The sequence below is a fragment of the Geotrypetes seraphini genome, chromosome 11 (genome assembly GCF_902459505.1).
Source record: "Geotrypetes seraphini chromosome 11, aGeoSer1.1, whole genome shotgun sequence".
Taxonomy (NCBI): Eukaryota; Metazoa; Chordata; class Amphibia; order Gymnophiona; family Dermophiidae; genus Geotrypetes; species Geotrypetes seraphini.
The window spans coordinates 131787596-131799429 of NC_047094.1; the positions used below are offsets into that span (position 1 = coordinate 131787596).

Genomic DNA, 11834 nt, shown 5'->3' on the forward strand with positions numbered 1-11834 from the left:
GCCTAAACTCCGCCCTCATCTGCACAAGCTTCAAACGCTTTAAAATCCTAAGTAGCAACATTCTAGAGCTCAGATTGTGATGTCATAATGCTTCATTCCACCAATGCCTAAGCTCCGTCCTCATCTGCACAAGCCTCAAACACTTTAACATCCTAAGTAGCAACATTCTAGAGCTCAGATTGTGATGTCATAATGCCTCATTCCACCAATGCCTAAGCTCCGTCCTCATCTGCACAAGCCTCAAACACTTGAAAATCATAAGTGTTCCAGGCTTGTGCGGTTAAGGCAGAGCTTACAGGAATGGTGCAGGGACTGAGGCAGCAACAAAACTCACGGGGAAGAGATGAGGAAATAGAGTTTCTGTGGGGAAGGGGACAAATTTGTCCCCCTGTCATTCTCTAGTGTCCAGTGAGACATAATTTTAGGATGATAGAATTGCTGAATTTTGTTTAATATTGCTCTCCCTAAGATTTCATAACCACTAGAATACTTTATTGGGAGCAGTGATATACTCAACATAGATCATTCTTTTGAAATTTACTAACGATGTGTAACTATTGGGCTTAGTTCCATTCAAGAGCTTGAAAAATAGCTGAAAGGGAGTAATAGTTACGCGCCTGTCCAGTACTGAAACACCCGTTTCTCCATGTATATATTCTCTGTTGGCAGATCCTGTTTTAAAAACTATTAGTGAATTTTGTGATGTTCTGTCTTATACTGTGCATTTCGGTTCTGATTTACACATCCTTTTAAAATGCCACCCAAAGTTCTTCATAAAATGTAACAAACAATAATAATAATAATAATTTATTTCTTATATACCGCTCTACCGTGAAGTTCGAAGCGGTTTACAATAAAGATACATTTGACAGTACATGGGATGCAAGTGGGTTCAAGTTTCAAGTTTTATTTATATTTGATTAATCGCTTAATTAAAATTATTTCTAAGCGAATTACAATGTATAAAAGTAACATATAATTAAACATAATACTAAAATAGGAAATAACATATAAGATATTATGAAACTAACAATTTATACAATAAATATAATAAAAAAAAAACCCCGAAGAATTTACATAACAAATATATAATGAGCTGATAAATTTATAGAATAATGCAAAACATATCAACATACGGAAAAAAAAAAAAAAAGATTTAGAAAAAGAAGCATGGAAAAGAAGAAGAAAGAGAACGAGTAATTTATACGTTAAAAGCATCCTTGAATAAAAAGCATTTTTACAGTAAAGATATATTTTGTCAGTACATGGGATGCAAGTGGGTTACAATACAAGTGGTTTACTATCAAGGTGCATTTTGTCAGTATAAGGGATACAGGTGGGTTACCATAAAGATACATTTAGTCAGTACATGGGTTACAATAAAGATACGTTTTGTCAGTACATGGGGTGCAGGTGGGTTACCATAAAGATACCTTATGTCAGTACATGAGATTCAAGGTGGAAAGTATAATTAGTTTCGGGCCTTGGAATTAGGGGGCGAGGAAGAGTTGGGTATAGGAATTTAGAATTTGTTAAATAGTCGAGTTTTCAGGGATTTTCTAAAGTCCGTGTATGTAGTGGCCTCAAGTATGGGCTTTCCTTTTCCTTCTCTGTCTCATCAGGCAAGTTCCTTTTCACCACTCTTTATAAACAGTTCTGGAAAATCCATCAAATTTCCTTCCTGACCTTTCTGATTGATTGAAAATATGCATATACCTCAGAATTGTTCTTTCACCTCAATATATGTGTTTTAATTACTGCTCTTTTTTTCTCTTTTATGAACATGCGTTGCAAGGACTTCCCTTTTGAAGAGTGTAGATACGGCAAAGGATGCTGGCAAGAGCAATCTGCCTTGTGTTTCTGTATTTAATGCTCTGCTCCAGTTGTTTCCCTCTCTATCCAGAATTCAGGTAAACTCCATACAAAGCCAAAGGACATCCAATTTATCTGTCCTGAAAGATACATACTTTGGAAATAGCGTTGCCTTGGAATCTGTCATGACTTCATGTAGGCATCTAAAGGGGGTGGAACAACGTCCCTGTGAGGAAAAGCTAAAGCAGCTTAGAGAAGAGATGGCTGAGGGGAGATACGATAGAGCAGGGGTAGGGAACTCCGGTCCTCGAGAGCCGTATTCCAGTCGGGTTTTCAGGATTTCCCCAGTGAATATGCATGAGATCTATTTGCATGCACTGCTTTCAACGCATATTCATGGGGGGAAATCCTGAAAAACCAGACTGGAATACGGCTCTCCAGGACCGGAGTTCCCTACCCCTGCGATAGAGGCTTATAAAATACCGAGTGGAATGGAATAGGTCAGTGGTTCTCAAACCTGTCCTGGGGGACCCCCAGCCAGTCAGGTTTTCAAGATATCCCTAATGAATATGCATGAGAGAGATTTGCATATAATGGAAGTGACAGGTATGCAAATCTCTCTCATGCATATTCATTAGGGATATCTTGAAAACCTGACTGGCTGGGGTCCCCCAAGACAGGTTTGGGAACCACTGGAATAGGTAGACATGAATCACTTGTTTACTCTTTCCAAAACTTCTAGGACAAGGAGGAATGCAATGAAGCTTCGGAAAAGTTCTCAGCCCAACCAACATAATTGGGGCAGTCTCCATTGAGGGCTATACACTTACCCACTCTTTTACTAAGGTGCGTTAACTGATTAGTGCACGCTAAACACTAATGCGTCCACAGACTAACATGCACACGGAAAATCACTGGACTGAGGGCCTAATTCTCTAAAGCTGACATGTCAAACTCTGGCCGATTTGGCCCGCGGTGTAATAAAATTTGACCCGCCAGACAATTTCAACTTTGCACTTAACCTGGCCTGCCGGTACAAGCGCCACATCGGCTGTAGGTTCACGCAGCTTCCTGGTCTCAAATTAAAGCAGCCTGCAGAGGACCGCCGGTCAGCTGTAGCGATCCTAGCAGGCTGCTGTCGGCCTCCACAGCACGTTCCCTCTGCCGCGGGCCCGTCCCCTCCTCTGACATTTGGGACCACGGCAGAGGGAACGTGCTGTGGAGGCCGACAGCAGCCTGCTAGGATCGCTACAGCTGACCGGCGATCTTCCGCAGGCTACTGTAATGTGAGACCGGTAAGCCGGGGTGGAGGGAGGGAAGTAACAGAGGTCCAAATCTCGGGCAAAAAGGAAAGATCTCCGGGGGAGGGAGAGGAAACGGAAGGGAAGAAGAAAGAAGGAGACCCTGGCAAGCGAGTTATCAGAAGACAACCAGAGCCTGGGACCACAACATGATTTGAATAATGACCAGACAACAAAAGGTAGAAAAAATAATTTTATTTTCTGTTTTGTGATTACAATATGTCAGATTTGAAATGTGTATCCTGCCAGAGCTGGTGTTAGACAGCAAGTGTGAACCAAGAGCTAAAAGAGAGAGGAAAAGTCAGAGCTGGCGTGGCGTTGGAGAGGTTGTAACCCTAGACTTCTACTAAGACTAAGGGCTCCTTTTATTAAGGGGCGCATTTGACGCGCGCTAAATCGGTTAGCGTACCTTAATAAAAGGACTCCTAAGTATCTTAATAAAAAATTTGTCCCGCGACTTAGTCTATGTTTAGGATATAATTTTTGAGAATGGACATTTTGCTGCTGCTGACTTTGGGTGACTAGCACCCTACGTCCAAATCAGTCTTAGACGTATCTTTTGATTATGCCCCTCCACGTGTATAGCCCTTGATGGAGACAGCCCCAACTTTATTGGTTGGGCTGAGAACTTTTCAGCAGCGCCTCGTATTAAATTTAAAGCAAACTGGAGAAAATAGTTCCTCACTCAATGTGTCATTAAACTCAGGAATTCATTACAGAGAATATGGTAAAAGTAGTTAGCTTAGCAGGGTTTAAAAAAAAGGTTTGGCTAATTTCCTAAAAGAAAAGTCTATAAGCCATTATTAAGATGGACTTGAGAAAGTCCACTGCTTATTTCTAGGACAAGCTGCATAAAAGATGTTTTACTTTTTTGGGATCTTGCCAAGTACTTGTGACAGGTTGGCTACTGTTGAAAAGAAGATACTGGGCTTGATGAACCTTCAGTCTGTCCCAAAGTGGCAGTTCTTATGTATTTTATACTCAGCCTTCTTATGGTTTGAATGGTTGAGTGTCTTTTTGTTAATAATATTTGATATTGTATTTGATATTTATTTTATATTTTGTATATCCACTGTCTACTGTTTGAATGGTTGTTCTCATATGTATTACCTTGGTGGTGGGATTATTATGAATTGTAAATACATAATTTTGATATTTATTCTATACTTGCATGCTTATTGTTTTCTTAATTTTATTGGCCATGACTACTTTGGCATTCGGCATCTATGTAGGTGCGATTCCCGTGCCGCTTATCTAGGCCTCAAATTTTTCCATTGTGGCAATGTCCTGGTGAAACCTTTCGCCATGTTCATTTGCCGACTGCACCACAATTTGCAGGGAAGAAGGCCAAGTGTGAATGAAGAAAGTGCATCTTCAGTGACGTGTTGCACTTCATGGTTTCCTACGCTCTAAGAAGTTTGTCGACCGTTTGAATATAGTTTGGTGCTCTGTAACTGCCAAGAAAATTCTCAACGCCATCCTTAAATGCTTTCCAGGTGATTTTTTTTTCTGACCCGACTAACAGATCTTCAAATCTCTCGTCGTTGATGACGTATCTGATCTGTGGACCAACAAAAAAAGCCTTCCTTAATCTTGGCGTTGGTTATTAATTATTAATCGCGTTAGCCTGAATGTATAACAAGAAATTGCACAAAAATGTACTTTTTGTTAAAATGGTACATGATACGTAATTTTAAATGTGATTTTTGTGATCAGCGGCCAAAAATCTGTAAGATGCACCCACAAGTATTGAAGAAGCAAAAACTTTGCTGGCCAGCGTGATATGGACTTTGCTGGAAATATCACTAGAAACGACACGAAAGAGACACCATCAAACCAACTCTCCAGTTTCACAAAGGAGGCAAATGCTCTTTCTGGTCCTCCTGCTCACTGTCAATAAACGAGAGATTGATAGTCAAGATTTCCCATTAATAAATGTCAACTAACTCAACAAACCATGAGAAGGGACAGTTCTGCTGGGCAGAATAATACAAATCCTTCAATGGATTTTTAGCCCAAGCTTTCTACCTTCCACAGTATACTGAACTTTATTCTTTACTGATTCATATTCTGAAATGGAATACGCTTAGATCCAGAGAAAGGTTGACTACACAACCTTCTACACACAGATTCCTCTGATGCATTAGATGCAATTCCTCTGATGCAATCGCAATTCATTTTCGTTCGGGGCCAATAAAAACCCAGGGGTCAGTGCATCACGGTTCCTTTGTAGCTCTTATCTGCAAAGTAGGGGCTTTATTTGATGAAATACTCGCTCCGAAGAAAGTTAGAATCGTCCAAATGGCACTCTGTTTTCACCAGTAATTTTCTTCCTCGCCTTTGAAGACATTTCTGCTTAAGTAAGAGGGCCAGCCGTCTGTCCTCGGAAATCAGCTTCTGATTCATCTAAGGGATGAGTGATCCTTATTTACTGGGTCTTTCTCTTGCCTGGCTTCCTTTGTTCTTCATTCAAGGCAACTGTTCTCTTCTTCTCTGCCCCATAATCCTGAAATGTAGTGCTGGGGCTGGGTGAGGAAGGAAGAGAGAGTAATCGCCGTGGCCAGAGATGTCTACGTGGGAGACACATTGCAAGTAGGCTTTGGATAATGAGTTTCTAAAACAAATTGTTACTACGAAATGATCAAACAATAGACCATATATGGGTCAAGTCTATAAAGAAGAGGCAACCACCGGTTACATCTCTCTTGGTTTGTCTTATTCCGGGGCTAACCCCCTACCTCTGCTTTCGTTTGTTCAAGTCTATAAAGTGCACCAAAATTTAGATAATAATAAAATGCAACCTGCCGAGTGGAAATTCGATAATGGCATTTAAGTGCCCAGATTCCACGTTAGGCGCTGGCGTAGCAAGGCTGGAAGGCGCCCGGGGTGGTGGAATCCTCTCTCGCCCTCTTCCCTCCCCCCATACTTGTGTAGCTGCCCCGGCGCAAGCAGCATCTCCAACTTGCTGCCCGCACTGGCGTAGGTTCTCCCTTTGAAGTCACGTCCTAGTCGCGGGACTCCGAAGCAACGTCAGGGGGGGAGCGCTCGCATGGCGGGGGAGGAGTGGGAAGCAGTGAGGGGGGAGTGGAGAGGAGGAAAGGTGCCGACGTCCCCACCAAGACAGCGCCCGGGGCGGCCTGTCCCCCACCCCCTTACAAAACTGTAGCACCCATGAAATCTAAGCTGACAAAGGGCTCCTTTTACTAAGATGCGCTAGTGTTTTTAGCGCACGCCGGATTTTAGCGCGCGTTAAACCCGCACTACGCTTCTAGAACGAATGCCAGCTCAATGCTGGCGTTAAGGTCCAGCGCACGTGGCAGCTTAGAGCGCGCTAAGGCCCTAACGCACCTTTGTAAAAGGAGCCCAAAATATTGCGGCCTGACTATTCTCTAGCATAAGATATTTTGGGGGTGTTTTTACTGCTTTTATTGTGCACTAACAATCAGCACACGGGCTCCGTCGTTTGATTTCATTAAACTTATAAACAGTTTTTGAAGCAGCTTTTCGTAGATGCCTTTTTTCGGTTATCTCAGCTAAAATCGATGAATTATCCAAGAGCCCCGCTATCCACTCTATGGTATTTTCTTGAGGACTGTATGTCATTTTTGTTTTATTAGCTGAGTATTTTGCTATGTATTTGTTTTTATTTTGTTGTCATTTTAATACTGTGTATGCAATATTTAGCCCCTAAATATATAACTGACCTCTTCTCTTTCCCAAACAACAGACATAAGAGAAGCTCACGCTCAAATGTTGTTTCCCCACTGGTTAAAGGATGTAAATTTAAAAAACACCATCAACATCTTCTCTCACATCAAGCGGCATGATGGGGCAAAGATCTGGAACAATTGCTCACGGCTACTACTTACGGGGAATTTAGGAAACACCTAAAAACATACCTGTTCCTGAAATATTTAGGCAACTAACCTGTACAATCCTACTCCACAATAACTGATCTCTAGCGCTGTTAATAACTAGATTCTAACCTCGTTAATTCTAATTAATTTGTAACATCTTTTAACTATTGTAAACCACATAGAACTTCACGGTCCTGCGGTATGTGAACTGTTATTATTATTATTATAAACCATTTAGTTTTAGACGGTATATACATTTTAAAATAAATAAATAAATACTGGGTATCACTGAAATGTGCTTTCTTACTAATTTAGTAAATGAAGTGATAACAGAATATTTCTCTACTTCTGCGCTTTGCCAACATGTCTGAGCTCTTTCCTGTAGGTATAACCAGCTCCCGATCTCTGGGAAAGAAGTCAGCTTTCAGCTATTGGAGAGGGATCCACTGCGGAGCCGTGATCTGTCCCTGGATGAGCAGGAGGGCTTCCTGGCAGACATAGCACAGAAAAGGTGAGCTCATAAACCATCATCCCCCGACAGAACTCTCCCGGAAACACATCTTTGGTGTGAGGAGGTAGTGCCCCCCCCCTGGGACTGGTAGCATGGAAGTTTGCTACTCTTTGGGACTCTGCCAGGTTTCCATTGACCTAGAATGGCTGGATGCAGGATACTGGGCTTGATGGACCATTGGTCTGCCCCAGTATGGCTATTCTTCTGTTCTTACATATATCTGTGTATACCATTTTGAACTGTGAGAATGTGTCAGCGTTTATAATGCTACTCATTCCATTTTTAGAACAGAGCGCCACGCAGATGCCATATTTACCAACTCTTACAGAAAGTTCCTGGGCCATATTTCTGCAAGGAAGTTTTTGCAGACGATTATGGGAAAACGGCTAGGGTAAGCAGCCCTTTCTTTTAAAATGTACGACGTGAACGCCAGCCCAAAGGTTGAAAGGCAGTGCTGTGAATTACCCTGTGGCATAGCAAGATGCAACCTCAGATTTCTGTTCTTTGGGCTAGTGGTGGCTGGCTATGGGGCAGGCAGTGCTGGCTTAATCATTAGGCAAGACTACGTGGTCGTCAGGGGTGGCAGCTTCAAGGAGCAGCAAAGAACAGGAATCAATTCAGTACAATTTGTCTTGATAATCACATATTTTTGCCATCAGGAAGAGTGGCAGTTTTCAGATGTAAATAGATTTTGGAAATTTCCTTTATTATGTACACGTGTGTGTGTGTATTTATATAGTTCTATTCAGAGATAAAAATCTATTAATTAAGGCTGATGGCGTAGTGAGAGTGAGAGGTGCTTGAGGCGGTGGGGGTCCGCCTTCCCCCCCCCCCCCACTGCCACATGCATGCACTGCTTCCCTTCCCCCGTACCTCTGCAACATTCCTGGCACAAGCAGCAACCTCCAACCTGCTGTTTCACCCGTGTGGGCTCTCCCTCTGATGTCACTTCCTAGATGCAGGTCCAGGAAGTGATGTCAGAAGAAGAGCCGTCGCAGGTGCGTCAGCAGGTTGAAGGTTGCTGCTTGCGCCAGGAATGTTGCAGAGGTTACGGGGGAAGAGAAGCGGTGCGCATGTGGCAGTGGGGGGTGCGGAAGGAGCAGGAGGGCGGAGAGGACGGGCGCTGTGCCCCTACCACGATGGCGCCCGAGGCGGAGCGTTCAGAATCATAGAATAATCTGTAAGCCTGTGATTAGGGCAGGGAAAATGGCTTCTGTGCTTGAGTCTGTCTTGACTCTGCTAAATCCATTATTTGAAGGGTTGCCAGATTTTCTCTTACAAATAAATAAAAGAGCACATCTGGCTCTGCCCCATTCTGGCCTCCGCCTCGCCCCACTCTGCCCCCACACGAACCACGCATCTCCTTCTCCGAGCTCAGGGCCAAGTCTGGATGTCCTCTGCGCCTGTGTGGATGTCACCGCGATGACAGCATTTGCTTGCGTATAACATCATCACACTGATGTCCACGCTGACGCAGAGCACATGGAGACATGGCCCCGAGCTCAGGCCCTCCGGGGCACCTGGACGCCTGGAAACCCTAATTATGGTGACCCGCCAAATGCGCACCAGACTTTGGCACGCCAACAATTGTGCATTGACATTTGCATGCAGGACTAATGCATGGCGCCGCTTTTAGGCCTTCAGGTTTGTGCTCTGAGGGGATTCGTGGGGGGGGGGGGAGAACCACACTTACAAGTCCTAGCACTCCCGTGGGGGGGGGGACCTCCCCCATGACACTGAAAACTCACATTCTCCTTTCTTTGGGAGTTTTCAGTGTCATGGGGGTCCCCCCCCAACCCCCTCTCAAAGGGAGCCTCAAGACTTCTAAGTGTACTGCCCCAAACACCCCCCCTCACAGCGCAAACCCGAAGGCCTGAAACCAGCAGAAGTGGCGGCGCGCATTAGCCCTGCATGCAAATGTCACTGCGGCTTTGTCAGCACGGCAATGTCCGGCGCGCTTTAGTTACGGTACCCTAATTATTTGTGCCTATTCACTTCAAACAGTGAGAACCACGAAGAAGAAAGGCAGGGCTTTCTCACCAGACGCCAGTCTGACAGCATTTTGACGGGCAGCAACCACTGCAAGCAAATGGCGATGAAGAACGTCCTGGGAGCCATTTTGCATAACTTGAGGTAACTCGGGACGCTTCAGCTAGCCTCACAGGGAGTTTGCATGGCCTCTAGGGTGCAGGAGGCGGTTCTCTAAATTAGCACCTCCACCTAGGTATGTGCTGTGCACTGGGAGTCAGTTCTGTAACGGCATCCGTGATCCAAGGTGGTTAGAGAACGCTGGCGTGAGCAGGGGCACCCCTCAGTTTAGGCTTCGCTATTTAAACCACGTCAATGGCAAGAGCAATGTTAGGAAATTCTTCTTCACGGAGAGGGTGGTGGATGCCTGGAATGCCCTCCCGAGGGAAGTGGTGGAGAGGAAAACGGTGATGGAATTCAAAAAAGCATGGGATAAACATAGAGGATAAAAAGATGTAAATTAAAGAACTAAGGCCGGTACTGGACAGACTTGCACGGTCTGTGTCCCATAGATGGTAATTTGGTGTAGGTTGGGCTGGGGAGGGCATCGATGGGAACTCCACTAATATGGAATGAGGATGACTTTATGGTAGATATCCTGCAAACAGGATGGTTGGATAGGCTGGAGTGAGCTTGAATGGCAACTTCGGCATTTGGAACCTAAGACAATACCAGGCGGACTTTACAGTCTATGACCCAGAAATACCAAAGAAGAGACAAGTTAATTTAATTACGTATTTTTAATGGGTATAACTAATAGGCCGACTGGATAGACCGTTCAGGTTTTTATCTGTCGTCATTTACTATGTTACTGTATGGCTGTGCTTACATGTGCCAAGTGCAGGGCTAGCTCAAGGGATGGTGGTGCCCTGAGACAACTAGCTTTGGCAGCACTCCCTCCCCCCCCATCGCATCATTTCCACTCTCCATGGGTTTGGCATCTCGCACCTCCTTTGGCTGGTATCTTCCCCTCCGAGCCTCTCTTTCCCCCCTCCCCATGAATCCAGCATTACTTCCTTACCTCTCTCTCCCTCCCGAGTCCAGTACAGTTTGGCCAGCCCCTGGGCCTTCCCTCTGCTGTGTCCTGCCCACAAGAAATTGCATCAGAGGAGGCAGGATACAGTAAAGGGAAGACCCAAGGGCTGGCTGAAGGCAGCCTGTCCTGCTGCCAGCAACTGATGTAAAGTTTACAGGGCCACAAAAAAGGGGTAATTTCCATCGCACAGCAGAATAAAAAAGGTGGGATCAACATAAGTATAAGGATGGCCCAAGATAATATTTATTGCAAAGAGTATATCAAATATGTATAAATATCCACAAAAAGAATTGTAGTGCTGGACCTGAAACGGTCCGTGTTTTGCCAATCGCTGCCTTCCTCAGGAGCCCATGTGACTTCTTATTCAAAGTGTGATTGGCCCAACCTAAGTCTGTCCATATGTCTGAATCGCTCACCCTCCTGGCTTCAGAAGCGGCGGTGAATCTGCGTCTCGGAAGAGGTATGCCTGGGTTAGGCCAATCGCACTTTGAATAAGAAGTCACATGAGCTCGTTTTTTTTTTTTGTTTTTTTTTTTTTCCGGTACCCAAATTTGGATGCCGCTTCCCAAATACAGTCCTAGAGTACTCAGGTGCTCCCACAGACTGTGGAATAGCAGCATGCAACTACTAATCTTTGGTGCAAACATTTAGGCACAAAGTTATAGGATGATCTCTGCACAGACTAGTCGCAGCCATTATATTTAGTCCAAAAAAGGTTAAATGCTTGTACTTTTCTTTAGCACCCAAGACGTCAGTGGTGAAGCTCAGGAAGACTATAGTTACCTGGCTGAACTTCTTAAAGTGTAACAGACTATTTTCTGGCAAGTATACTCCTAACAGTATCGTTTTAGTCTTGTATCCCTCGACAACTCAACCAGATCCACAAAGCCAATGATTTGGAAAGGGTTAGAGAACGAAGACTGACATATTTGCAGTTGCAGATGTATGCTTTCTACCAGCGGAACAAGTTGATACCGTAATGCCATCTACAGTTTGCACCATGCTTTGACATCCAACACTTTTAAAAACTACTGCTGCAAGTTACTGGGGAAAGTTTAAATCACTCAGCTTGGTGATGCCTGCTAACCTTTCCTTTCTTGGTGATCCTAGAATAAGTGTTGGCTTGTGTCCTTTCATGAATTTCCTTTTTCCCTATAGTTCTCTGGCCCAGGATTATGAAGTGCTTTCTTCCATCTGCTAATCCACAGTGACGACAAAAGCCAAGAGGCAAACTGTAAAGTTTTTTTTAAGTAAACAAACAAAAAAAAAACAACCCCATGGAAAAAAAA

The 11834-nt window shown here is 44.1% G+C and overlaps 1 protein-coding gene across 1 annotated transcript; it reads left to right on the top strand.

Moving 5' to 3' along the window:
• Nucleotides 1–1823: 1823 nt before the first annotated feature.
• GHRH (growth hormone releasing hormone) lies at nt 1824–7876 on the top strand. The gene is made up of 3 exons (XM_033962630.1): nt 1824–1910; nt 7356–7481; nt 7768–7876. Exons 1-3 carry the CDS (start codon nt 1831–1833, stop codon nt 7874–7876), a joined length of 315 nt encoding a protein of 104 aa, XP_033818521.1. The 5' UTR covers nt 1824–1830.
• The last annotated feature ends 3958 nt before the right edge of the window (nt 7877–11834 follow it).